At 38.3% G+C, this 23,163-nt stretch overlaps 1 protein-coding gene across 2 annotated transcripts in view; it reads right to left on the bottom strand.

The window, feature by feature from the left end:
* Positions 1-23,163, bottom strand: part of GARNL3 (GTPase activating Rap/RanGAP domain-like 3) — a 163,429-nt gene that overhangs the window by 61,180 nt on the left and 79,086 nt on the right. For both annotated transcript variants that reach the window (XM_006834784.1, XM_006834783.1), the window contains 4 exons: positions 22,921-22,947; positions 15,846-15,921; positions 10,504-10,602; positions 8,136-8,239 (listed from right to left, as the gene is read on the bottom strand). In XM_006834784.1, the coding sequence (XP_006834847.1) occupies positions 8,136-8,239; positions 10,504-10,602; positions 15,846-15,921; positions 22,921-22,947 (306 nt within the window). The remainder of the gene's footprint in view (positions 1-8,135; positions 8,240-10,503; positions 10,603-15,845; positions 15,922-22,920; positions 22,948-23,163) is intronic.

The raw sequence follows: 23,163 nt of genomic DNA, 5'->3' as shown, positions 1-23,163 counted from the left end.
CTGTTCTACTTCCAATACTCTAGTTTCCCTGCCTCCTAATCTTCTCATTTTAGTTTTAGAGTAATTGTTGACCTTTGGTCTCATATATAGTTTTTTTTTTTTTTTTTAATGGCACACTGTAAAGGATAATATCATGAATTGCTTTGATATCATGGATAATAATCTTTATTTTGTGTGCCAATCTGGTATTTCACTAAAAGATGATATCATGGGAGAGCTTTGGTTCAAGGTTTAAAGAGTATCTCAGGGTGCTAGTCTCAGAGAACACTCTAGTCTCAACTGGTTCAGTAAGTCTGGACCATTTAAGAATTTGAGTTCTGATCTCATTTTTTTCCCATTCTATCAGAGTCCATCTATCATGGCTATGATCAGAACAGTCAGTAGTAATAGCTGGGCACCATCTAGTTCTTCTGGTCTCAAGGTAGATGAGGTTGTGGCTTGTTCAGGCTATCAACTCTATAGATTAGTTTCTTCCCTGAGACTACTCATACTCTCTAACCTGGTATTTAAAACCCCAAACATTTCATGGGGGAGCTTGTTAAAAATACAAATGCCCTGAGCCTCAACAAACTGAGATTCCAGTATGTCTACTTTTTGCAAATGCTACAGGTACTTCTGTATAGGTGAGGACACCTATGTTATCTGACCCCAGTTGATCTTTCCATAATCATCCCCTAGACCTAGGGTCAACATTTTTTTTTCTGTAAAGGGCCTGACGGTAAATATTTTTGGTTTTGTGGGTCATAAAAGTAGAGTATATTTCCTTTTCCCTTTAATATGACTGGCCTGAGACTCACATTAACTAATAAAATGTAACAAGGGTGACCCTAAACCAGTGCCAGACCAGTTAGCTTTTGTCTCCTCCCTCTTGGAACATACATTTTTGGCAGCCCTGAGCCACCATGCTATAAGTTCAGCTACTGTACTAGAAAGGCCATGTGAAGAGACCATGTAAGTGGCCATGGGCAGGGAAGATGCCCTGAGCCTTCATGGAGAAAGGGAAAGACCCAGCTGTTTCAGCATCTCTGTCAAACCTCTAGTTAATTCCAGCTTCAGCTGCCACTGACAGCGGCATAAGACCCCAAGTGAGACCACTGCCAGCTGAGCTCAGTCAACACACAGAACCCTGACAGATAATAAAGTGGTTGTTGCTTTAAGCCAGTAAGTTTTGAAGTGCTTTGTCATGTAGTAATAGAGAACCAATAGAAGGCCCTGGTTTACCCTATTTATTTTACCTAATCTCTTATTTCTGAACATCCCAAACCTGTTATCAGTCTAAACCCAACATATGGCACTTTCTCCAGGAAGCGTTTTGTTCTTCAGTAGCAAAAACATTTTTATGATGCCTTTCTTATGGGGCTTATAATCATTTGCTTTATATTTTTGAACATATCCTATATCTCCTAACTGTACTACAAACTCCTGGAGAACATTCACATCAGATTTTATTCCCATTTTGTAAATGAGGAAATTGAAGTTTCAAGAGGTTCTAACAAATTCAATTCAAATCAAAGAGTTAGGATTTATCTGTCAATTGGTGAATGGACAAACAAATGTGGTATATCCAAACAGCAGAAAATTATTCATCTAGAAAAAGGAATGAAGTACTGAAACATAGTCCAATGTGAAAATATATTAAATATGCTAAGTGAAAGAAGCCAGATACAAAATAACACATATTACATGATTCTATTTGTGTGGAATGTCCAGAACTGACATTTCTATAGAGACAGAAAAAATATTAGTGTTTGCTAGGGGTAAGAGGTGAAAGAGGAGAGGGTTGTGGAATGATAGAAAAGGGAACTGGAATTTCTTTTTTGGGTCATGAAAATGTTTTAAAATTAATTGTAGTGGTGATTGCACAACCCTGTGAATATACTAAAAACCACCAAATTGTACATTTTAAGTGGTTGAATTGTATGGTATTTGAATTATACCTCAATAAAATTGTTATATATATATTCTAAAAGTAATTACTGAGTTACTACTTTGTACCAGGTTCTAGATCAGGTGCTTGGGATGTATCAATGAATGAAGTGGACCGAAGTCTCTACTCTCATGGGACCTACAGTATAGCAGGGACCCCAAACATAGACAATAAGCTTAATGTGAAAGCACATTGTTGTTGCTAAGTATCATCGAGTCAGTTCTGACTCATAATGACCCTAAATAGGGTTTCTGAAGAGCAGCTGGTAGGTTTGAACAGCCAGCTTTGTGGTTAGCAGCCCAATGTTTCTCCTACAGTGCCACACCAGGACTCCAAATGCATGCATATATAATAAGAATCAATGTTAGAAAGTAATGTCATGGAAAAAACAGCTGTGGAAGGGGGCTGGAGACACAAGGGGTTCCTGTTTTAAAATGAGTCATCAGGGTCAGTTCCACAGTTTACAGTTGAGGAAATTAAAAGGTGAGCAAGTCAGTCAGTCAGCTATCTGATGTAAGAGAGTTGTAGGCAGAGGGAACAATCAAACCAAAGGTCATAAGGTGGGACAGTAACTGGTGATTTTGAGGAACAGAGAAGGAAGTCAATGTGATTGGAATGGAGTAAATAAAAGGAGTGCTGGGTGATGAGAAGAGAGGAATAACAGGAGCCATGTAGTGTCTTAAAGGCTGCTCTAAGGGGAGTCACTGGAGGCTTTCAGAAGAGAAGCCACAAGATCTTGTTTGCATTTTTAATGATCACGCTGCTTGATTGAGAAAGAGCTATACAGTGGCAAAGGTCAAATTAGGGAGGCCAGATGGAGGTTACTGCAATAATCCATATAGGAGATGATAGTGGCTCAGAAGAAAATAGTAAGTTATGAGAGGTGGTCAGATTTTAAATATATTTTGAAGGTAGAGCCAATAGGACTTTCTGAAAAATTAAATATGGTGTGTGATGAAAAAAGAGGAGCTGAGAATGACTTCCTGAGAATGCCCAGGAAACAAAAAAGACAATAACCATCGACTGAGATGAAAAAGTGAGTGGGAAGAGCAGGTTTGGAGGAGAAAGTCAAGAGTTCAGTTTTGAACATATTAAGTTTGAGATGCCTAATGCAGTGGACCATCATTCATCTGTCAGTTTGTTGTACTGTGGTGGCTTGTGTGTTGCTGTGATTCTGGAAACTATGCTATTGGTATTTTAAATACTAGCAGGGCCACCTAACGTGGACAGGTGTCAAATGCGCTTCCAAACTAAGACAGACTAGGAAGAAGGAGAGGCAGACCATTTCTGAACGTTTAACCACTAAAAACCTTATGAATAACAGTGGAACATTGTCAGATATAGTACTGGAAAATGAAAATATTATGAATAACATCATTATTGTCAGATATAGTCCAAGAAGATGAGTCCCTCAGGTTAGAAGGCACTCAAAATACGACTAGGGAAGAGCTGCCTTATCAAAGTAGAGTTAGCCGTGATGATGCAAATGTTGTAAAGCTTTCTGGACTTTCATTTGCTGATGGGGCACAACTCAAAATGAGGAGAAACAGCTGCAAACATTCATTAATAATTGGAACATGAATGTACTAGTCTGACTCTAGGAAAACTGGAAGTTGTCAAAACTGAAATGGAATGTATATAGATGGATATCCTAGGCATTAGTGAGCTGAAATAGACAGGTATTGGCCATTTTGAATCTGACAATCATTTTAATTTACTATGCTAGGAATGACAAATTTAAGGAGGAATGACATCACATTCATTATCAAAAAGAAAATTTCAAGATCTTAAAATATGATACTGTCTATGATAGGCTATTATCCACATACCTACAAGGAAGCCCAGTTATTATCATCATTATTCAAATTTACACACCAGCCACTAAAGCCAGTGATGATGAAATTGATTAATTGTACCAACTTCTTCTGAAATTGATCAAACATGCAATCAAGATGCATTGCTATACACCGAGTAGATAGGGATGGGCTACTTGGACATTGGCTACCCAAAATGGGGCAGGGCGGGGTGAGGCTACAAAGGCAAGAAGTGACTGGCTTACAAGCTTTCAAGAGGGAGTCTAGACCTGGATGGCATGGAGGAAGATAGAATCTCCACTGAGTCATATCCAATCTGTCTAGGCAGGGATGGGGATAGGTCTCTTGTGATACAATAGTGAATAATTGTTATCAAGACTGACTATGAGGGTTGGAAATGTAAAGGTAGACATTTTGTAGCAAAAGGAGGGGAGTGATTGACTTTGCAGTCTAGGAGTAGAGGTCCCTGGGACCATCAAGGGAGAAGAGCAGAGAGCAGGACCCTACCCAGAGAAGCAGTGACGCCAGAGATGGAGGCAGAGACAATGACATGGAGAGATGGAGCAGCTGGGGACTTTAGATCCAGAGAGGGAGAGGGGCTGTGTGCTGAGGACTGGGGGGCAGGCTTGCAGGGTATACCTTTTGGTTGGTTGATAATGCATGGAAGGGATTATAACCATGGCAAAGAAACGATATATGATAGGATGAATGTAAAGCTAATGTTCTCCCATGTAAACATTCACATAAACATAAAATAAATAAATAAATAAAATTAGACCACCAATCATTGGCATTGCAAAAAAATAAATGACATAAAGAAAAATTTTAAAAAGCATTGATAATTAATGGTGATTGGAATGTGAAGGTGGGAAATAAAGAGGAATGATCAGTATTTGGAAAACATGGCCTTTGTGAAAGAAATGATGCTGGAGATCACATGATAGAATTTTACAAGTCCAATACCTTATTCATTGCAAATACCTTTTTAACAAAACCCTTTTAAAGACAAAAATAATAGGCAACTATACATATGGACCTTACCAGATGGAATACACTGGAATCAAATTGACTATGTGTGTGGGAAGAGATGGTGGAAAAGTTCAATATCATCAGCCATTACAAGGTCAGGGGCAGACTGTGGAATATGCAAGTTCAGGCTAAAGCTGAAGAAAATTAAAACAAATCCAAGAAAGTCAAAATATGTCCTTGAATATATCCCACCCGAATTTAGAGACCAATTCAAGAGCAGATTTGATGCATTAGACACTAATGGCTGAAGACCAGAAAAGTTGTGGGATGACATCAAGAACATCATACAGGAAAAAAGCAAAAGATAATTCGGAAGACAAGAAAGCAAAAAAAGACCAAAATGGATGCCAGAAGAGACTCTGAAACTTGCTCTTAAGCACAGAAAGGTTAAAGCAACTGGAAGAAATGAGGAAATAAAAGAGCTGAGCAGAAAATTTCAAAGGGCAACTTGAGAAGACAAAGAAAAGCATTATAATGAAATGTGCAAAGACCTGGAGTTAGAAAACCAAAAGGCAAGAACACACACACAGCATTTCTCAGGCTGAAGGAACTGAAAAAAAACCCTCAAGCCTCAACTTGAAATATTAAAGGACTCTACTGGCAAAATATTGAATGATAAGAACGCATCAGAAGAAGATGAAAGGAACACACAGAGTTACCATACCAAAAAGAAATGGTAAATGTTCGACCATTTCAAGAGGTAGCATATGGTCAAGAAGAAGAAGTCCAAGCTTCACTGTTGGCAATGGCAAAAAAACAAGGACCCAGCAATTTACAGAAAATAAATTGAAATCTTTTAACAAACTGAGGCAGCACTGGAGGCACTAACTCATCAATTCCAAGAAATTTGGATGACAGCTACCTGGTCAACCGATTGGAAGGTATCCATATTTGTGCCCATTCCAAAGAAATGTTACCCAACACAATGCAGAAATCATCTAACATTATAATTTTTATCACATGCAAGTAAATGTTTTCCTGACAATAATTCAAAACAGTACATTGCTAGGGAACTGCCAGAAATTCAAATTGGATTCAGAAGAGGATGTGGAATGAGGGATATCATTGTTGATGTCAGCTGAAAGCAGACTATTGACTATGCAAAGGCTTTTGACACTGTGGATCATAACAAACTATGGATAACATTGCGAAGAATGGGTATTAATTGTGCTTTTGAGAAACCTGTACATATATCAAGAGGTAATTATTAGAACAGAACAATGGGATACTAAATGGTTTGAAATCAGGAAAGGTGTGTACCAGGGTTGTATCATTTCACCATATTTATTCAATCTGTATGCTGAGCAAATAACTGGAGACACTGGATTATATGAAAGAAACACAACATCACATTGGAGGAAAACTCATTAACAACTTGCAATAAACAAATGAAAGAACCTTGCTTGCTACAAGTGAAGAGGACTTGAAATACTGATGAAGATCAAAGACTACAGCCTTCAGTATGAAATACACCCTCCATGTAAAGGAAACAAAAATTCTCTAGACCAATAAATAACATCATGATCAACAGAGAAAAAATTGAAGTTGTCAAAGACTTCATTTTGCTTGGATCCACAATCAACACTCATGGAAGCAGCAGTCAAAAAACCAAATGACAAATTGTATTAGGAAAATCTGCTATAAAAGACCTCTTTAAAATGTTCAAGAGCAAAGATATCAGTTTGAGAACTAAGGTGTGCCTGACCCAAGTATGGTATTTTCAGTAGCCTCATATACATGTAAAAGTTGGACAATGAATAAGGAAGACCACCGAAGAATCGATGCATTTGAGTTATGGTGTTGAGGAAGAATATATTAAAAGTACCATGGACTGCCAGAAGAACAAACAAATCTCTGTTGGAAGAAGTGCAGCCAGAATGCTGCTTAGGAGCCAGGATGGTGAGACTTTGTCTCAGACATATTATCAGGAGGGACCAAACCATAGAGAAGAACATCATGCTTGGTAAATTGGAGGGTCAATGAGATGAACTAATACAGAGGCAGCAGCAATGGACTGCTATAACAACAACTGTGAGGACAGCATAGGACTGGGGAGTGTTTCATTCTGTTGTGCATAGGGTTGCTATGAGTCAGAACTGACTCAACGACACAACACTTAACAACAAGTCAGTGGAAGCGCCTTGAAGGATCTTGCATACCTTAGTACAAGGTACTGAAGAGAGATCTGACTGGAGAGCTAAATTTGGGTGTCATTGGCATATATAAGTTATTTAAGGGCATGAGACTGGATGAAATCATCAAAGGAATGAATAAATGTAGAAATAGAAGAGAATCTACAGGGTTGAATAAGCTGAAGATGGAGGCAAAGGGGTTTGTACAGTACTTCAATGGAAAATTTAAAAATATTATTGTCAAAATGTGAGAGGTCGGTAAAAATCATGATGATAATGAAGGTCAATTTGTTCTTTCTTCTCCATGTGACTCTAAGATCATAAGAGCTTCAACTACTAAAATGTGGAGTCATAGCAATAAGATTGATATCCTCAGCCACACAAAGGAAGATGACTTGCAGAAAGTAATTCTCAGCCTCTTAGGGAGTCTTCCTGGACTTAGGCACCACCTACTTCCACCTGCTCTTTTCCATAATTATTCTTCTAAAACCAATACAAGTTTAAAACCTCCATTGGCTCAGAAAAGCCTTTGTAGCCTCACATGTCTCATAAATCTTTGCTGAACAACTTCCCATTCATGTTTGTGATATTTATTCATACAAATGCCTTCCATTAAAAAAAAAATTGATAAGAATCTAATAAAAAGTTCAATGAAATCTCCTATGTCTATAAAAAATCAGCAGCATGTGTCTTTGTCTAAATTCTAGCAACTTGGGCCCTATAATGGTGTGCTGCCTCTCCTGAAGTAGAATCTCGGATGGATAAGGAATACATGTTTTGCCAGTATGACACAGCTCACATAGATGCTCAAAGCTAACCTCCTTCAATAAGCTGAAAACAACATATGCCCACCATTGTCAGGGTTCATTTTATGTCCTGGATAGTCTCATTCTGTTTGGACACCGCACACCCACTGAGAAAAGAACACATATAAAAACAGTCTCTCAGGAGTCTATAAACCACACTCACATACATACAGCTACATAAACATGCTAACACACAAACATGGAAGCACACCGTGACCTTGGTCCTTTATTTCTTCAGGGTGATAGCATCAGTGAAGGTAAGCTGTTCCTAAGACTTGCTGAAATTTCAAATATACAGATTGTAAACAATATCCCTAAAGTGGTGCCTGGAGTTCAGCTCATATTAGATTCATACAGTCTCCAATTCTATCAAATCCAAGTTACTATTTGATGGTTTATGTGTTCAGAGCCTGTGTTCAGAACCTACCTGCTGTCTGTTCTCTTTGGAATATGGCAACATGGTGGAAACATGAAACATGATCTCATGCCCTTGGTACACAGTATACACTGAATTTGTCCCTGTGGTATCATCTGTAAAATAAAAATATGCATTTAGTGGGCACAGAGAACTCTGAGGCCATAAGGAAATAGTCTTTATCGGTGGGCTGGGGGAATATATCACACCATTAATACACTTTCAAAGATCACTCTGAATTATCTACATGATTGGAAATAACAGTATGAATCACCAAATCACCAAAGTGCCAACTCTCTGATGGATACAAGGCTCCTACCCTCACGAAGAGACCTTTTCCTCTCTCTCTAAGTTGCTTGCTATCTGATTCATGCCCTGCTTCAGAGTTGAGGAGATCATTAGAAGTCTGTGTTTAACAGGAGTATGTGATACTTTTGTTCAGTTACTGCTGGAAGTGATATTACTAGCAGAATTGTAATGGTGGAAAGTATGGGCTTTGGAGTTAGAAAGACTTGGGTTTAGGTTCTCATTAGCTATGTTAACTTTTACAAATTACCTTACCTTTCTCTGAGCTTCAGTTTCTTAATTAGAAAATGGGATAAAAACAGTACTAATTCATAGAGATGTTGGGAAGACTCAACAAGATGAAACTTGTAAGAATGTCTGACCATAGAAAGGGCTCAATACGTGGTAGTTATTACCATAACTGAGGGGCTCAGAGTTGGCAATAGGGATGATGAACTTGTGTATATTTAAGAACTGACCATGCGTGCACAGAGCTGATAGGAATGAAGCAGGGGCTTGACAATGGGGGCCTAATATTCCATTCCTGCATCTTTGTGTTAAGTTACTCACAGTGCAGTTCTCACAAAGTGCTTAACCTTTCCATTTTCAGAACCTGTGAGATGCTGAAAATGTGGGCTTGTGGAAAGACAAGGTTTCCAAAGGATAAGGACGCCTGGATATGAAGCCTATCAAATTTTGGCCAAATCAGCATGCCCAGCTTATCTCAAAGATTTATGTGAGGATCAAATAAAACAACAAAAGTAAAAGCAAACAAGAAAGCTAAAAATGTTATACAATTATAAAATAGCATTGTTGTGGTTAAGTGCATCGAGTTGGTTCTGACACATAGTGACCCTTTATAGGGTTTCTAAGGAACAGCCGGTGGGTTTGAACTGCTGACCTTGTAGCTCAAACTGACTTTGCAGTCCAGTGCATTATCCTGCATTGCTTTATGAGGAGTGAGTCCAAATTTAAACTTGTGATCTTACCTGTCCTCCTTCCCAGATCCATATCCCCAAACTGCTTCTCCCTTGGGGCTCCCAACTTCAGTCTGGAACTACCACCTATCCTGAAACCCAGGGGCCATCTGTTGTCTCTTCTTTACTGCCCATGTTCAGTCAGTTGCAGAATCCTGCCAACTTTGCCTTTTAAATAATTCTTGAATCAGTCTACTCCTCTCCTTTCCAACCTCCCATCTCCTTCCCGGCCAAGGCCACCATCATCTCTTGTTTGAATTGCTGTAAGAGCCTCTTAAGTGTTCCCTTTCTTTTATTCCTCTTTAGTAAATTCTCTACACTGCAGTCAGTGGGTTCTGCTTAAAAGTATAAATATGATTCTATAGCTACCCTACTTAGCCCCTTCTAATGACACCCAAGTACATTTAGAATAAAATCATTCTTAGTATGACCTCTAACTGGCTGCATCCACTCTTCCTCCTATCCATGTTGCATTATTCTCTGCTCCATCTAGACACAAAAGGTATTCTCTTAGTTCCTTAAACACAGCATGCTCTTTCCTACTGCAGGGACTTCACAAATATTCTCTGTACTTGGAATTTTCTTATCCCCTCAGGGTACTCAAATTCACTCAAATCCTAATCATCACTCCCTTGGGTCTCAAACATCAGTATCTCCAAAAAGTCTTCCCTAGTCCCCAGAAAAGTCAAAATTCCCTATGGCTCTATTCTTACTATTTCTGAATATTTTGCACTAAGTTTTTTGATCATTATCTGTTTATATCTGTGTTGTCCACAGGACTACAATGCCTAGAAAGGCATAAACCCTGTTGGTTTATCTACCATTACATTCATGGAGACTCGCATAGTCCTAGCACACAGATGTTCAATAATTAGTATTGAAGGACATGACTCCTGCCACCCCCCAGGGGCTTTGAGGGCTGATTTGGTCTTAACAAAACCCAACAGAGCTACCAGATGTGTCCAAAGAACTCTTGTCTGATTGGGTGTCAAGTTTGATTTCCCTAGCCCTCTTCTGTCCATACCATTCCCTATCTTGGATATAAGTTCAAATACAGATCAAGTTGATTAGCAAATGTTACACAAATTAAAACAGAACAGATCAAGAAGTAAGCTTACTTTTGGTGTCCAGACCGCCACGGTAGCCTGTCCAGCCCTTTAGAGTGATTGTGTCACCCAGAAGATTTAAAAATTTTTGAAATGCTTCACTTCCGATTTCTGTAGGAAGAGGTAAAATATGAGGAAAGTATGGCTATCAACAAACAGATCCTCATTTTTCTAAAAGTGTACTGAAATCACTTGAAAATGAACTAGGGCTATACATATGTATGCAGTAGGTAAATAGAATTGCATTCTTTTTTTGTGGAGAAAGTCCTTAAAATCCCAACCCAAAAACCTAAGAAAAGGAAAACTATAGCGCCAGACTAATCAACGTTACCACTGCTAGACTGGAATTGCAGATATTTAGTAATATAAAATGAAAATGTTATTACTGATGAGAAAAGAAGTATAATTCTCTTGGAATCCAGATTTTTGGGTTCCAGGGTGGTTGATGTGACTCACACAAGCTATCTTTTAACCTTGAGCCTTGAGGGAACTGGTTTTCTAAAAGTCACCAATAAGTCAAATAATAGTTTACCTAATTAGCAAAGTTTGTTTTGCTCAAGGTATTGTGTTCTTTTGATGAATTATCTGTGTACAGTCAGTTTTTTCGTTTTTCCCATTCCTATCCTGTGACACAGGAGAAAGATAAGGCTTTCTGCTCTCATAAAGACTTACAGCCCTGCAAACCCTATTTGGGGTTGCTATGAGTTGGACCCCACTCCATGGCATAAAACCACCACCACCACCATCCTATGACAATCCTTAAAAGGTTAGTATCTGCAGGTCTTTTCCCTAGACTTGGAGTTTGGGGGGGTGGGGAGTTGGGACTGTGCCTTATTTCCCTTATTAATTGCAAATTGGGTGAAGGTTTACAGAGAAAATCAATTTTTCATTCAACAATCCATGCATATTTTGTCTCATGCCATTGATTGCAATCTCCATAATGTAACATTACTTCTTCCACTTCTTCCCTGTGATTCTCATTTCTATTCCTCATGCTTTCCTAAGCCTTCAGAACTTTATCCTTGGGTAAATGAAGTCCTTTTGAATTCAAATGGTTGATTATACTAAGGAGTAAGTACCTTCTTAGTGTTATTGGTCCTCTTACAGATTTGTCTGTTGTTTGGCTGAAAATTGAGGCATGGGGGTGAGTTCAGTTCTAGACCTGAAGGCTGACTAATGACTATAGTCACCAGTTTCTATTTAATTAGTAAGCCTGGTCCTTCCCCCTTTGCCCCTCCTGAGTGATTTTGAATTTTGTTTTACATTTTCCCCTACTTTCAGAGCAGCTGGTAGTGGTAGTCTTCTGGTCTCAGGGTCATGGAGGCTTAGATTTGTGACCTGTCAGTCAATTGGACGAATTGTTTCCATACATCTTTGATTTTCACCACTCTTCTTTGCTCCAGACCATGAGAAGCTGATAGTTGCACCTTAGATAGCTGCTTACAAACATTACAAACCTCAGTCACTACTCACCAAAGTAGGAGGTAGAACATTAACTTTGTGGACTATTTTATGCCAATTAACTTTGATGTCCTCCAAGACTATAATCCTGCATATCCAGGCCCAGTGACTCATTCCTTCAAGGTATTTGGTTATGTCTAAGAAATTTTCAAAACTTTGTCCTCTGTAGGCTCCATCACTTTCGTGAATATATTTGCAGCATGTCTATCTGTGCATCTACTCATAGATCACTGTTATTGCAGGATTATGTATAACAGTACTACCTTTGTAGTCTTTAACGCTTGCAGTCCTCCCAGCATCTTCCCTTGCTCCACTGTTTTTCTGCTGATCTCCCTTCCTCTTCACCCAAGTTAATATGTGTCTACCCTCTTGTAATTTAGTCTCCATTCCTTTCCTACCTCTGATAACCATCAAAGCCTATTTCCTTTAGTGTGAAAAGCTTTTCTTGACTTTTAAAAACATAATAGTGGCTTCATAAAATATTTGTTCTTTTGTGATTGAGTTATTTCACTTAGCATAATGTTTTCTAGGTTCGTCCACATTACGAGGTGTTTTGTGGCTTCACTGTTATTTTTTTTAACATTACCGAGTATTCCACTGTGTTAATGTACCATAGTTTGTTTATTCATTCTTCCATTAACAGGCATTGAAGTTATTTCCATCTTATTGCTGTTGTGAATAGTGCTGCAATGAACACAGGTGCCGTGGCTCTTATTTCTCTAGGATATGTACCAAGTAGTGGGATTGCTGGATCATACTGTAAATCTATTTCTAACTTTTTAAGGAAATGCCATACCATTTTCCAGTGGCTGCACCATTTTACAGCCTCACCAGCAGTGTATTACAGGTCCAGTCTCTCTACACCCTTGTCAGCATTTGCTGTTTTCTGAACCTTGCTATTAATGCTGGGGTAAAATGATATCTCATTGTCATTTTGATTTCCATCTCTAGTGTAGTGGTTACGAGTCAGGCTGCTAACCTCAAGGTCAGCAGTTCAAAAATACCAGTCGTTCCGTGGGAGAAAGAGGAGACTTTCTGTTCCTGTAAAGATTTACGGCCTCAGAAACCCTATGTCGCTATGAGGCAGAACTTATTCCACGGTACACCAGTAGAACTACCAATGACTTACAGGAGTCCAAGTGTGGCACTGTGGATTAACGCACTGGACTGCAAAGTCAGTTTGAACCACAAGGTCGGTAGTTCAAGCTCACCAGCCGCTCCTTGGAAACTCTATACAGAAGAGCTATGGGTCAGAACCGATTCAATGGCACCCAACAACAACAACAACAACAATGACTTACATTTGCCAGCACTTCTTCTACATTTGTTGGTTGCCTGAATATCTTTTTTGTGGAAAAATGTTTGCTCATGTCCTCTGCCCATTTAAAAATTGGCTTATTTATCTTTTTGTCGTTCAGGTGTTGAAGTTTTCTATAAATTTTAAAGGGTTAGTCCTTTGTCAGGTATGTTGTTGCCAAATAATATTTCCCAATCTGTGGATTCTCTTTTGAATGCACATAAAGATCTACTTTTTAGGAGGTCTCAGTCATGTGTCTTCTGCTGTCTGTGTGCTTTCAGTTGTGTTTATGCCATGTAGTAAGGCCAGTAGTCTCTATTTTCTCATTGATGTACTTTATAGTTTGAGGTTTTACATTTAGGTCTTTGTTTCATCTTGAGTATATTTTTGCATATGGTGTGAGATATGGTTCCTGTTTAATTTTTCTACAAATGAAATTGCAATTTTTTCAGCACCATTTGTTAAAGAGACTATATCTTTCCCATTTTGGTCCTTTGTCAAAGATTTGCTGTCCGTAGTGAGTTGATTTACTTCTGGGTTGTCAACTCTGTTCCATTGGTCTATGTGTCTATCGCAAATTGTATATTAAATCACTTCAATCAATTTCTTTTCTTGGCTTAACATAATTTTTGTTTTAACATGGTTTCTATTAATAATAATAAGGTATTTTCAGATAGTGCTAAATATCAAGAAAATGACACCACTGTATCAGTTGCTCAATCATGAGTCGTTCAATATTCTACCCAAGGTTTGAAGTTCTTCTCCAGTTTTTTAAGCTGAAAGATCTTGCATTTGACCATCTGACCCAATACTTCCATTCTCTTATGGATTTAATTGTGACCCCTCCCCCACAAATAGGTGTCACCTTGGCTATGCAATGATTCTCAGTATTATGTAATTATTCTCCATTTTGTGATTTGATGCAATTACAGTGTTGTTGTTGCTGTTAAGTACCATCGAGTTGGTTTTGACTCATAGACACCCTGTATAGGGTTTGATCAAGATAATTAAAAAACGGCTGCAACAGTACATTGATAGGGAACTGCCAGAGGTTCAAGACAGATTCAGATGAGGACATGAAATGAAGGATATCATTGTTGATGATCTAGGCTGAAAACAGAGAACACCAGAAAGATGTTTGTTTACCTGTGCTTCATTGACTAACCAAAGGGTTTCGACTGTGTGGATCATGACAGGTTATGGACAACATTGTGGAGAATGAGTATTCTGGAACACGTAATTGTGCTCATGAGGAACTGTACTGAAAGGTTTGTGCCTCAGGGAAGGTATGTGCCAGGGTTGTATCCTTTCACCATACTTATTCAATCTAAATGCTGAGCAAATAATTTGAGAAGGTGGATTATATGAAGAACATGGCATCAGGATTGGAGGAAGGCTCATTAAGCACCTGCAATATGCAGATGATACAACCTTGCTTGCTGAAAGTGAAGAGGACTTGAAACATTTACTGATGAAGATCAAAGAACACAGCATTCGGTATGGATTGCCCCTCAATGTAAAGAAAACAAAAATCCTCACCACTGAACCAATAAATATCATGATAAATGGAGAAAAGATTGAAGTTAAAACACTTCACTTTACTTGGATCCACCATCAACACTCAAGGAAGCAACAGTCAAGAAAAATCAAACATATTGCATTAGGCAAATCTGGTGCATAAGACCTCTTTACAGTGTTCAGGAGCAAAGATGTCAGTTCAAGGATTGTGCATCTGATCCAAGCCATGGTATTGTCAGTCACTTCATATTTATGTGAAAGTTGGACAATGAATAAGGAAGATCATAGAAGAACTGATACATTTGATTTATGGTGGAGGAGAATAATATTAAAGGTAACATGGACTAACAGAAGAAAAACAAAAACACTCCTTAGAAGCCACGATGACCATACTTCATCTCTTATACTTTGGACATGTTATCAGGAGGGACGTGTCCCTGGAGAAGGACATTATGCTTGGTAAAGTGGAGGGACAGCGTAAAAGAGGGAGATCCCCAGCAAGATAGATTGGGACAGTGGTAGCAACAGTAGGCTCAAGTGTAACAGCAATTGTGAGGATGGTGCAGGACCGGGCGGGATTTCTGTTGTACACAGGGTCACTAGTAGTTGGAACCAACTTGATGGTATTTAAAAACAACAGCAATTTAATAGAATATTATTTACCCATAAAGAGAAATAAGATTCTGATACATACTATGACATGGATAAACACTGCAAACACATTAAGCTAAATGAAATGAGTCAGACACAAAAGGACAAATATTACATGACCTCACTTATATGAAGTATCTACAAAGGTAAATTCATGGAGACAAAATTTATTAGTGGTTACTAGGAGCTGAGGGGAAGTAGGAGTTAGTACTGAAGAGGTACTAGATTTCTGTTTGGGGTGATGTAGAATTTTTAGAAATACACAGTGATGGTATCACAGTAGGATGGATGTAATTTATATCACTGAACTGTAAACTTAAAAAAAAAAAAGTCACATTTTTTATTGTATCTATTTCAAACGACAGCAAATCTACAGTAAGATAGAACAGAACTTCCACTCACTAGAAAGGAGGATGAGACTACTTACCATTGCTGAACATTTCATCATCAGTGAGCTGCCCATCTTTGGCAAAAAGAACCCCAAACTTGAAATTCACAGAGCCCTTACAATAAGACAATGAGAGATTTAAAAATTAATGTTATCATCAAAGCATAAGTAGTTATGGGATAATTTCATTATTCTTGTTCATTATTTAGGAAGACAAAACTTCAGTCACCAGAAAAGACACTTGGCCAGATTACTTCTTCTCTCCCTCCCAATTTTAACCCATGCTAACAATAATCATTCCTTTATATTTATAGATTTATAGTTGAAGCTATATGCTTTTATGTAAGTTAATTCACTTGTAATTTCATTACTAATGGCATCTTCAGTGTGCAGGTCCATTCTGTGGCAAAACACTGCTTAAAATAAATGACCCACAGGAACTCAGGACTGGTATCATATTTAATCGATTCATCAGCAACAGTGTAAACTCCAGTTAGATAAGAATAGTTCATTATAATTCAAGCTTAACACAACAGTCTTATGCTGATGTCTTGTAGATTCCTTTAGAAATAGAAATGAAAATTAAAAGCAATTTATACTGAAAGCTCATTTCTCTGATTACTTACACAAAAAGTCAAAGCAGATGTGCAAAGAAGGAAAAAAGGAGAATCTAAAAGTAGCTAGTACAAATGTTCACAGTACTAGTCCCAACTTTAAATATTGGATTGAAATATGATCCTGCTGATTTGGTACTAATACCACATGCAGCATAGTAGATACTATAGAGAAGGGAGACTGAAAGAGGAATGGGATCCAGGAGCAGTCCAGAGGGTCTCATTTTTAATGTTTTTAATCCCCAAAAGCTGGGTGGTGGGTTTATATGTCTTCAATATAATATTCTCTATGATTTTTTTGTATGTATGAAGTACTGAAAAAAAAATCTGGGAAGAAATCTGATGTTGGGAGAGAATCATCTGCAAGGTTGTTTGACATCACTAGACAGGGGGATGCCAAACTCACTAACCACCTGCGATATGCAGATAATACAACCTTGCTTGCTGAAAATGAAGAGGACTTAAAATACTTACTGATGAAGATCAAAGACCACAGCCTTCGGTATGGGTTGCACCTCAATGTAAAGAAAACAAAAATCCTCACAAATGGACCAATAAATAACATTATGATAAATGGAGAAAAGATTGAAGTTTTCAAAGACTTCATTTTGTTTGTATCCACCATCAACTCTTATGGGAGTTGCAGTCAAGAAATCAAATGACATATTACACTAGGCAAATTGGCTGCACAAGACCTCTTTCAAGTGTTCAAGAGCAAAGATGTTAATTTGAGAACTGAAGTGTGCCTATGCCTAACCCAAGCCATGGTATTTTCTAGAGTCTCATATGCATGTGAAAGTTGGACAACGAGTAAGGAAGACCATAGAAAATTGATGCATTTGAGTTATGATGGTGAAGAATATTAAAGGCACCAAGGACTGTCAGAAGAACAAACAAATCTGTGTTGGAAGAAATGCAACTAGAATGCTCCTTGGAAGCCATGATGGAGAGATTTTTCATATTGTTAGGAAGGACCAGTCCCTGGAGAAGGATGGCATGTTAGGTAAACTGGAGCATCAGTAAAAAAGAGGAAGACCTCAACAAGATGGACTGACACACTGACAGCAGGAATGGGCTCAAGCTTAATAATGAATGATTGTGAGGATGGCACAGGACTGGACAGTGTTTTGTTCTGCAGTGCACAAGGTTGCTATGAGTTGGAATTAACTCGAATGGCACCTAACAACAACAACAACAAATAGTGGGATTCTTGATGGTCAACTAAGGGATAAACAAAGAACAAAGAAAGGGGTTTAAAGCATTGGCTAATGGATAAGATGTGAAATGCCAAGGCAGAATGTGAGGATTCAGGATAGTTGGATATGGGAGAATTAAGCTCCAGATAATCTAAGGATGTAAGGCTATTCTAAACAATTTTCCCCCCATAAGGCACCCAAGAGACAGTTGCACAACCATCATTAACAACAGTTTCTATATAGTGGTTTCCTATATAGAGTGAGATAGGGGAAGGACACTGCCAAGCAGATCCCTCCACCTGGAACTCTACAGCTCTTTGTATGGCAACTCTTTCCCATCATGCAGGTCTCAGCTCAAGTGTCAATTTCCAGAAAGGCCTTTTCTGATCTCCCAGTATAATGTTTGCTACTGCTATCTCAACCCTTCCCCACAATTGTCAGCCCCTTGTTAATTTTCTTTAGCACTATTCACCTGCTGATTCTTTTACTGAACTTACGTATTTGTCTGTTTCTACCACTAGAACCTAAGTTCCATGAAGCAAAGACCATACATGCCTTAATTTCCATAGACTTCTCAGTATTAATCATGGTGTTGGGCATATTGAAGATGATTAATAAATATTCATGGATAAATGATGAGAAAAGAAAATTGGTTAGATATAACTTGTTTTTCACAAGTCCACACTGCCTCCAAATGATCACCTCTTTCTAACAAGCCAGTTTTTGTAAATATCTTCAAATTATATCAGAGCTCTCTATCAACTTTGTTGTTGCTAAGTGTCCCGTTGAGTTGGTTCCAATTCATAACAACCCTATGCACAACAGAACAAAACACTGCCTAGTCCTGCACCATCCTCACAATTGTTATTTTGACTCCATTGTTGTTGTCATCTTGTTGGGGGGTCTTATTCTTTTTCTTTGATTCTCCACTTTCCCAAGCATGATGTCCTTTTCCAGGGACTGGTGCCTCCTGATAATATGTCCAAGTATGAGAGACGAAGTCTCGCCATTCTTGTGTCTAAGGCACATCTGGTTGTACTTCTTCCAACACAGATTTGTTTGTTCTTCTGGAAATCCATGACACTTTCAATATTCTTCTCCAACACTATAATTAAAAATCATTGATTCTTGTATAACCGTCCTTATTCATTGTCCAATTTTCACATGCATATGAAGCTATTGAAAACATCATGACTTGGGTCAGGCACACCTTAATCCTCAAACTGACATCATGGCTCTTGAACACTTTCATGTCTTGTGCAGTACATTTGCCTGATGCAATACATCATTTGGTTTCTTGATTTCTGTTCCCATAAGTGTTGATTGTGGAACCAAACAAATTGAAGTCTTAGATAACTTCAATCCTTTCTCCATTTATCATGATGTTATTTATTGGTCCAGTTGTGAGGATTTCATTTTCCTTTGTAAAAGTATAACCCATAGAGAACACCATTAGTTCTATAATTTGTAGTCTTTGATCTTCTTCATTAAGTATTTCAAGTCCTCTTGACTTTCAGCAATCAAGGTTGTGTCTTCTGCATATTGCAGGTTGTTAATGAGTCTTCCTCCAATCCTGATGTCAGGTTCTTCTTCATATAATCTACTGTCTCCAGTATTTGCTCAGCATACAGATTGAATAAGTATGGTGAAAGGATACAACCCTGGAGCACACCTTTCCTGATTTTAAACCATTCCGTATTCCCTTGTTGTGTTCTAACGACTGCTTCTTGGTCTATATACAGGTTCCTTGAATACAATTAAGTATTTCTTTGGAATGGGCACAAATATGGATCTCTTCCAATTGGTTAGCCAGGTAGCTGTCTTCCAAATTTCTTGACATAGGTAAGTGAGCACAACTCCAGTGCTGCATTAGTTAGTTAAATATTACAGTTTGCATTCTGTCAGTTCCTGGAATCTTGTTTATCACCAATGCCTCAGTGCAGCTTGGACTTCTTCCTTCAATACCATTGATTCTATAAATTGTAACTTTTTCCCTCTATTTTGAAAATGACGATAGCAATCACATTTCTTCAAGATTCTGGTATCTCTTCCCTTCTCAGTGATCCCTTAAAAGGAACCTGTAACAGCTTGGGGTTTTGACATATGACCCTTATAGAATAATAGTGCATAGAGTAAAGTAGTAGTTCTTAAACTTGATCATAAGAATAATCTGGAAGACTTCTTAAAATATAGGTTGCTGGATCCCATCCCCTGAACTTATAGTTCAATTTAAATGCAAGAATTTGTATTTCTAACAAGTTCTTAGTTGGTGCTGATGCTGGTTTAGGGAAGCTACATTGAGAATCAAAGGGCTAAAGGTACAAACCAGGATACTGTGAATAGGCCCAGGATCAGGTCTAGCTGAGCTGACAGCTAGTAAGCCATTTATCAGAACTATAAGTCATTAACTAACAGACTACTAGAGCTTGAAGATACTGTCCAGTTCACTGAGTCCACACTTTTTTTTACAGATGCTGTTGTGTGCTGTCGAGTTGGTTCTGACTCATAGCAACCCTATATAAGGATTATGAGAGCAGTTGTTGGGTTTGAACTGCGGACCTTGCAGTTGCCAGTCCAGTACTTATCCTACAGTGCCACATCAGGGTTCATGTTATTGTTGTTGTTGTTAGGTGCCATCAAGTCGTACCGACCCATAGTGACTTTATGCACAGAATGAAACACTGCCCTATCCTGGGCCAACCTCACCACTGTTGCCACGCTTGAGTCCATCGATGCTGCCACTTAGCCAATCCATCTCATTGGGCGTCTTCCTTTTTTTCTCTAACCCTCCACCTTACCAAGCATGATATCCTTCTCCAGTGACTGGTCCCTCCTGACAATATGTCCAAAGTATGAGAGATGAAGTTTGGCCAGTCTGGTCTTCAAGGAGCACCCTGGGTGCACTTCTTCCAAAATGGATCAAATGCATCAATTCTTCTACGGTCTTCCTTATTTATTGTCCAGCTTTCGCATGCATGAGGTTATTGAAAATACCATGGCTTGGGTCAGGCGCACCTTAGTCCTCAAGCTGACATTTTTGCTCTTCAATACTTTAAAAAGGTCTTGTGCAGCAGATTTGCCTCATGCAATACGTTGTTTGATTTCTTGACTGCTGCTTCTGTGAGTGTTGATGGTTGATCCAAGAAGAATGAAGTCCTTGACAACTTCAATCTTTTCTCCATTGATAAGAATGTTGTTTATTGGTCTACTGGTGAGGATTTTTGTTTTCTTTACATTGAGATGTAATCCATACCAATGGCTGTGCTCTTTGATCTTCATCAGTAAATGTTTTAAGTCCTCTTCACTTTCAGCAAGCAAGGTTGTATCATCTGCATATCACAGGTTGTTAATGAGTCTTCTTCCAATCCTGATGCCATGTTTGTCTTCATATAACCCAGCTTCTGGGATTATTTGCTCAGCATACAGTTTGAATAAGTATAGTGAAAGACTACAACCTTGTCACACACCTTTTGTAATTTCAAACCATTCAGTGTTCTCATGTTCTGTTTGAACAACTGCTTCTTGGTCCAGGGATCAGGGTTTATAGGACAACTATATCCAGTGAAGGAGAGAGACTTGTAAAAACTGTAGAACTCAAGCTGAAACTCAGGTCTCCACTTTTGATTTAGTGTCTATTCTAGTATGATGGCATAGCCTTCTTAGGACAGTTGTTAATTGAATGGCAGATGAAAGCTAGAAGCAGAGATGGAGCCCACGGATGCCTGATCACTGGCCACACATCTAAAAGTTTTGTGGGATTGCTCAAAGGTTGGTACTATGCTGCCAGTGCATTTGCTGAGGATCCCTACTACTTCTGGTGTATACTCCAGGAGATTGTGCTACAAGGCCTTGTTAAACCTTCATCACAAGTTGCCAGGGACTGAAGAACTACAAAGTCCATGAGGAATTGAGGGTTTCAAGAAGGGGCCTTTCAGATACCAGTGCACCCAAGGATGTAGGACCTTGTAAGGTAATTCATAGGTATGGAGATCATGTGTCCAGGTTTGCCAGGACACATGATCTGTTTTATTTGTTGTCCTGGCATTCTGAATAATCACTCTCTAAAGTTTTCTGTTTTTAATAATACATTATATGAAGTCCCTCCTGCTTCAGGTGGGGTCTTCAGAAAAACTGGTGTTGTAAGGTTGTGTTAAGTCATACAACAGTAAACAAAATTGAATAGTCTCTCCTTTTATGATGGACTTACATTCTAGAGGGAGAAAACATATAATACACAGAGGTCAATGAAAATATGAGTGCTATTTTAAACATTATGGTCCAGGAAGGACTTCCTGAGTAATAGTTTAATCTAGTGAGGTTGTGACCCATGAGGACATGTGGGAGAACAGCAGGAAGAGGAGGAGAAAGAATAAAGAAGCTAATATGGTTAGAGTAGAGCGGAGGATCAAAGTAGCGGAAGTCAGACCACAAGGCCCTGTCAGGCCATGGTAAGGATTCTAAGCTTTCCTTTGAATGGAAGGGAAAGCCATTAAAGAATTCTAAGCATTGGGATGACATGATTTGTCAAGTTTTTAAAGGTGTATTGGATACTATGTGAAAAACAGGATAGAGGACAAGAGTGGAAGCAGGAAGAAGAGTTATGAAACATAGTCCAGACAAGAGATGATGGGGGTGGTGTCATCAGACTAGAATGGTTGTGATGGAAGTGTTGAGAAGATTGGATTAGGGATATATGTTTGAAGAATAGTCAACAGGAAATACTGATGAATTAGACATGGGGTATGAGTTTGGTTTAAGCAACTGGAGGAATGATATTGCTACTTACTAAAAAGCATAAGATGCATAAATGATATTTATTTAATCAGATGCCTAATGATGATGTTTCAGATATTTTCCTACATTATTAATTATGTATTCAGAAAGTGCAGTATAGTTTTTTAAAATGGGGCAAGAGGCAACAGAAACATACAAATAAAGATGGCATTTTATATCTTAAGAGGTAAATGTGCTAATATGTGTGTTAAGCACAAATGTCCTATCTTTAATTTAATGAAAATTCAACTTCATTATTCACCCTTATCGCAAGATTAAAATTGGAATGTTGCCAAGAAGGTTTAAGTAGCTTGCTTATGTTTTTATATCTTTAGAGCTAGTTAAACAGAAAAGTATGAAATATACGTTGGAAAAACATGTCAATAAAGTCTTTCAGTGATAATGGATTCGCGGTGTGCAAATCTATGCAGTGGTTTGACTGAATGAAAAGACTGAACTCTCAGGTGAAGGGAGGACACTTACAGTGAGGCAGAATGAAGCAGGAACAAATATCTCTATACGGTTACTCACCTCCTGTTCTTCAAGAACCAGCAGATCCTGTTAAATAGAGTTTGGAAAGTTTATGCCCATACTTACAGACAGCTTATTTTTAATTGTGATGGAAATATACATACCCAAACATTTGTAGACAAAAATCATCATTGTATTTCACTTTCTATGAAAGCCAACTTTCTCTTTACATAATGCTTAATGTTAACACATTTTTAAAAATTTTTTAAATTTTTTTTAAATTAAATGTTTTTATTTTGGATT

Source organism: Chrysochloris asiatica, unplaced genomic scaffold, assembly GCF_000296735.1.
Source record: "Chrysochloris asiatica unplaced genomic scaffold, ChrAsi1.0 scaffold00014, whole genome shotgun sequence".
Taxonomy (NCBI): domain Eukaryota; kingdom Metazoa; phylum Chordata; class Mammalia; order Afrosoricida; family Chrysochloridae; genus Chrysochloris; species Chrysochloris asiatica.
Note: the sequence above shows the minus strand (reverse complement) of the source record. Positions and strands in the feature narration are given on the sequence as shown.